We start from the raw sequence: 6000 nt of genomic DNA, 5'->3' as shown, positions 1-6000 counted from the left end.
TTTTTGGAATTTTTCTAATATTGAAAAAACGTCATGTCTCGAAAACGCACATGAGCATTGGAAACCATACTTGCAACTCATGAGAGTACCCTGACACATCCCCAGTATAAAAATTGGAACTGAAAAATTTTACAAAAAAACATCACTTCTCAAAAATTAAAAGCATCCGAGCAGTCCCAATTGGACACACGATTTGCAACCCCCGAGAGTACCCTCACAGTGCCCCACTACAAGATTCAGGATTGGGAAATTCAAATTTTTTAAATCGAAGTGTTTTTTTTTTAAAAAAAACGACTTATCTCAAAGACTACAACGCAACTCCCATTTTGACGCAAGATTTGCAACCCCTGAGAGAACCCAGACAGCGCCTAACTATATGGTTGAGAATTTCAGATGTAAAATTTTTGGATTCAAACTTTCTGAAAATTTTTGAAAAATCCTATAAAGCGTCGTATCTTGTCAACTAAAATGATTTGGGTATTCATAATTGGAGGTGGAACCTAACAGCATCTCATCATTGGGTTGCTAATTTCTAAATTGGTGAAACGAACACCAAATTCAAACTAGTTAATCGAAAAAATAATCGCTTAATCATTGCAATGTGCGATATAGCTTAAACGTGAAAAAAATTCTTTCGTAACACATACGAAACTAATATGTTGAAATAGCTTAAACATGGCGAGATAGTGAAGCCCGCATTTAAATATATAATAGGTAGATATTTGATAAAAAAACAATGAGTTATTGTCCTGTAATATTCGTTGCACATAGCAAATGCATTTCTTCAAAACAAATTCAACTAGCAGCTTTTGATTGGTATTTTTTACAACCATCAAAAGATTGAACGTCCACAAAAGGTAAAAAGTAGTTCATCTGCGATCATAGCTTACAGTTGGGGGTTTGGGTATTGGGCGTTAAATTGAGTTTAGGTAAGGAATTAGGTCTAACTTCAAAAACATGCAAATTAGATCTTCACACTGATCTTTGCATACCCTATGATGGTTTTGTTTTTTGTTGAGAATTTCTCCTTTCTTTTTGAATTTACGCTCTGGCTGTAATTTAGAACATTTCATAGTAAACCCCCTCCCCCTGACTGGCAACAAAACGTTCATACTGTACACAGTGCTTCACTTTTTTGGCAAAAACTTCACCTCGCCAAAACCATTCAAGCCAACAGGAGGGGGAACAATTTCTCATCAAAAGGCTGTAATCAAAATACGGTGAACGCGAGCAATTTAAAGGTGCGAAACTTAAACTAAGAATAATCATGGCTTGTGTACTGTTCCCCTGCAATTTTTCTACTCTTTACTCGTTTTCGCGAGGTTCAATTGGTCGTTTTCTTCTTGTCTTTGCGTAACACTTAGAAACGCCGTGACTCTTGTAGCTCTTTAATTTTAAAACATAGCCACCTCACATCACAGTCGAAAAAGCTTCAATGAACCCCAGCAAATAAACAAAAAACGGACTTCTTTTGAAATTACTTAAACTTCGACTTTCTCTGATAAAATTAACCCAATGTGAGAAAACTGAATCAACAACTAATATTTTTTATTTCGCTGGGATGTCTGAAACAAAAACTTACTATCGAAACTAAAAGCCGTGAATTTTTCATGACCTTTACACTTTTTCTGTTCGAGTGGAGTTTTCCTTCAACTGAACAAAAAGAAATCAAACCCAAGCCTCAAAAAATCAAACTTGAGGGTGAACAGATTTTATGGACTTTTTCCTTAACAAAGAAAAATCATCACCTATCTAAGTGGTCGCACTACGTTCATTGAAACTTGTCAAAAAATGTTTAATTGAGGTAATTGTTTAATAATTATTGCACTGAACTCATAATTTTTACCACCAAATTTTCAAAAAAAAACATTGGCATATTGCACAGTGCCCACATGCAATGCTATGATTGCAATCACAATTCATTCAAGCTAAAGGTTAAATACTATCAAGAGTTTATTCTTTCGTCGTTTTTATTGCGAAGTTTTAATAATATTTGATGCCGTGGCTTCAAAAGTCGAGTAATTCCCATAGAATGTTCCCATTATTTTCCAGCACTTTTTCTTGGTCAAGTTTGAGTTGTCAATTACTGTAGTGTAGTTTGCAGGGTAGGAGCTGCCATTAATCAAAATATTGCTGCGTATTACTTGTGAGGTGCTGTTGTATTTCACAAGATCTGGTTCACTCGTAATAGTGACATTTTTGAAGAAATCTTTTCCTGAAATCAACAATCTCATTAAATTCTACCATCTACTACTCAAAGCTTGAAATTTTTAGCTAACCAGCATATCTTTGAATAAACACTTTAGTGGTGAGCAAACAGCATAGAACGTCCCATCATAGTAAGTATATTCCTCTAAAAACAAAATCCAACTTCGCAGATTTCTTTCTAGTTTTTTTCGTGTAGATGCCTAACTTTTAACCGATATCTGACTGAAAAGAATCCAGTCGATCCTATCTGACATTTATTTAAGGTACGTGATTTTACGAGGAAAAACATCTGAATCTGAATTTACTCCTTACTACGTGGTCCGATTAGTTACGTCCTAAAGCTTTTTGTTTTTTTTGAAATCCTCGTCAATAACTTAAAATTTTTACCTAAAAATCCACTCGAAGAATTAGTCAGCTGAGTTCCACGCATCACATATATTCCCAGAAACGAAAATTTTGATCCATCGATTAATTTGCGTCTTCGAATATGCCGGATCACTTTGATTCGGATTTTCTCTCCGAAATAAATTTCCGCTTCTGCTTTATGATGACTCATTTTTAGCGCAATTCTTCCATGCTTAAACACTGATCCAACTTTCCATTGAAATGATTCGTCATTTGATGTTCCGTAACTGGAGTTCATTACTGCATAACTCGAAGTGAATGTTACGTAAGTGGAGTTGAATGTTACGTAATCACGGGTAGTGTCGTGTTTTCGGTGTAGTGTGACAGTGATGGTCGTAAAATAACTAGCAGACTCGTTTTCGGAGTTTCGTCCATGGGTTATGAGGCCATGAACTTCGATACCTATAAACAAAATTTGTAATTTATCACTGAAATGGCTTCATGTTGTAACTTTAGCAGAATCGCTTCTAGAGGTGCGCGCCAGCCGGCTCAGCCGCCGCCGGAGTTCAAAGTAACACTCCGCCGCCACAAAATACACACTGCGCCAGCCTCAGCTGAATCATTTTGTGAGTAATACAGTAATGAGCCAGCTACTGTATTGCGTCAGCTATTATTCTAATGCGTTAGCCATCGTTCTAATTAGTTAACTATGTGTAACTATAATCACAACTATCAGCCACTAATTTCAAATACTTGATTTTTGTTAATGAAAAATATGCGCTGGTTAAAGACGTACACGACTAATGAAGATATTTCAGAGTCCGTTTTTAAAAGTTAAGAAAACCAGGATGCTCTCAGCCGGCTGAGCAGACGCCGCCGACAATTTTCGCTTCGAGCCGCCGAGCATGCTCGGCTGAGCCGGCGCGCGTCTCTAATCGCTTCTTAAAACTTAGAGAATATGATCTCCATTGAAAAGCACACATCATTATTGCTTGTTTTTAATGGTGACAATCTTTGAACCAGGCAGATTCCTCTGGAGACTTTTGCACTAAGACATCGACACATAGTCAACTGACGTTGGAAAGGAGTAATGAATGCAAGTAAACAAAAAAAAAACAGACTTTGTTGAAAAAATCTCAACTTTCGAACTTGAAACGAAAAAATAGATGCCCTTTAAGCTCTTTGAGTTTCTAGAACGATTTATGAGTTGCGCTTTTTTGATAACAATAACCCAACTTGAGAAAACTGGATCAAGTTGCGTAAATGTTCATTTTATTCCGCTGGAAGTTTTAATTCCACTGGAAATTGTTCACGTTCGAAACTAGAAATTGTTCACGTTTTTTCACGCCATTTCCACGTTCGTATTTGGAGACTGCTATTTACAAAACTTTCAGCAGATGAATTTCAATAGAACTCAAAAATTGCATATATACCTAAGTGCATTCATAAATGAATATGTACATCTGTAGTTATTCGAGCATTTTAAGACTTTTGTTTGACATTGAATATACCTTAAAGTCGGGAAGCATATGCTCTAGGTTTTTCAATCACAACCTTCCAGTAGCACTAAGGGATTGAAAAAATCATTTTCTTCACGCTAAGTATAACAAAACAGAGAAACGGTTGTTTCTTTTGGGTTTTAGGAGAGCTTATTCCTTCAATTTGCGCAGCATGAGATAAAGTTCGACGCATTTTTTTAAGTTCGTCTCTAAACCCCTAGGTTCTCGAAACATCCCCATCCCACCCGCTTCCCTCAACCCTACTGAAAAAAAAACTAATCCACCCCTGATCACACCTCTTTTTAGATCCTTCAGCAACAACACACTACTTCCATTCGGTCCATCCACATTGAAACACACAGTCATGTCTCTCAACGTGATGATGAAATGGGGGTCCCCGTCTGCACCCTCGAAAGCCTCCTCGTCTTCACTGCCATTGTCCACTTCAGGTGGGATGTCAGGGAAGGCCACTTGCTTTGCTTTGTTCTCAAGAGCTGAAAAGAAACTGAGTGCTTCGGGTTTTAAAAATCGGGTAAGACTTCCACAAAAACGGATGCCTCTAAGAATCCCTCCTATGCCTTCCATTCGGATCAATGTATTATACGGTAGTAGGACAATTTACTCCATTCCGATCTACCATATGCCATTTTACTCTATACAGTTTTATCCTATATACCAATTTAACCTACGCCAATTTACCCTATGCCAAATTACTCCACAATTAAGTTTTATCGTTTATCACAATAGGCGTTACAGGGTCATGAATGAAAAAGTTAATTCATTTGAGTTCTACCATGTAGACTCAAAACTTGTCTCGGTTTATACACGAGCACTTAGTGGACTCAATTCAAATGGACGAACACGAATTCACAAAAAAGCAAGAAGCAAAGAATGGCAACGAACATTGGAAGTGCTCACGTTGGCACACTCACAACACAAGGTGACTGCAATCACTCGTGGAGAAAATTTGGTATCTACAAGAAATGACCACAGTCACGAGGTCACGAGGTGTTCCCTGGCCGGTCAGACGTATAATGTAATTAGAATTATGTAGAGTGGAACACAGGGTTAAAACGGAATAAGGTTATTTGGAGCAGGGCAAAACGACATGGAACCTTATTGTACATACATTTTATTTTAAAGAATTCCAAGCAAGCGGACAGAAAAGAGACGAAAGCCACTAAGTCAAAAACAATTCCGAAAAAAATACATGATCTACAGAATGAATGAATGAATTACATGATCTACAGAAAAAAAATCTCTCCAATGTTCAATTATGTTCAATGTCTGTCTCGAATTATGTATGTCTCGAATTATGTTCAATTTAAAAAAAAACGAGAAACGCTATGCTTAGCGTTAATTTACCACTGAGTCAAAATTCGCTCTTTGAATGATCGATTACGAGGTCACTAATTGAATATCACGTACGCCAAAATCATTTAGGTAGTATAATCATTAACGCAAAATATAATTATCTTAAAACCGGAAATTATACAAAATATGTAAAGTAAAAGCATCTTTACACATCTAAGATACGGCATTCTGCTATTGCGAAAACTCTCTGATCCTACAAGAAGTCCATGCTTTGGAAGGAAAGCCGACAAAGTACGCAGAAAAAGGATAGTCGGACAGGACATTTCAAGTTTCTCAGAAAAAATCCAAACTCCATAGTGAGTTAGGACTGGAGTGTAACTCATAGAGTAATTTCGGATAGGGTACACCGTCTGCTCGTCACGCTATCTTATTTTCGGCCGGATAGATTCGTGCAACTTCTTAGTCTAATACCGATCCTAATCTTACTCTTATACTATCTAGTCTCAGGTTGTTTAACTAGTCTCTGCTAGGCTCAATAGATCTAGGGTATACTGGTTTATTGCGGCTGCTGAAGTGCTCGGGAGAGTCCAACTAATTTCTAAGTTAAATTCAAATCTCTCTGGTGCTGAAATTA

General features: G+C 37.1%; 1 protein-coding gene across 1 annotated transcript in view; it reads right to left on the bottom strand.

Annotated features, from left to right (window-relative positions):
- Positions 1 to 1779: 1779 nt before the first annotated feature.
- The window catches only part of LOC134855384 (inter-alpha-trypsin inhibitor heavy chain H3-like), a 109806-nt gene continuing 105585 nt past the window's right edge, over positions 1780 to 6000 (bottom strand). Inside the window, exons 12-14 of the mRNA XM_063871889.1 lie at positions 4349 to 4546; positions 2596 to 3015; positions 1780 to 2215 (exon numbers count right to left, since the gene is read on the bottom strand). Of these exons, the coding sequence (XP_063727959.1) occupies positions 1971 to 2215; positions 2596 to 3015; positions 4349 to 4546 (863 nt within the window). The 3' untranslated portion in view covers positions 1780 to 1970. The remainder of the gene's footprint in view (positions 2216 to 2595; positions 3016 to 4348; positions 4547 to 6000) is intronic.

Source organism: Symsagittifera roscoffensis, chromosome 10, assembly GCF_963678635.1.
Source record: "Symsagittifera roscoffensis chromosome 10, txSymRosc1.1, whole genome shotgun sequence".
NCBI classification, from domain to species: domain Eukaryota; kingdom Metazoa; phylum Xenacoelomorpha; order Acoela; family Convolutidae; genus Symsagittifera; species Symsagittifera roscoffensis.
This window is presented reverse-complemented; position numbering and strand designations above follow the sequence as displayed.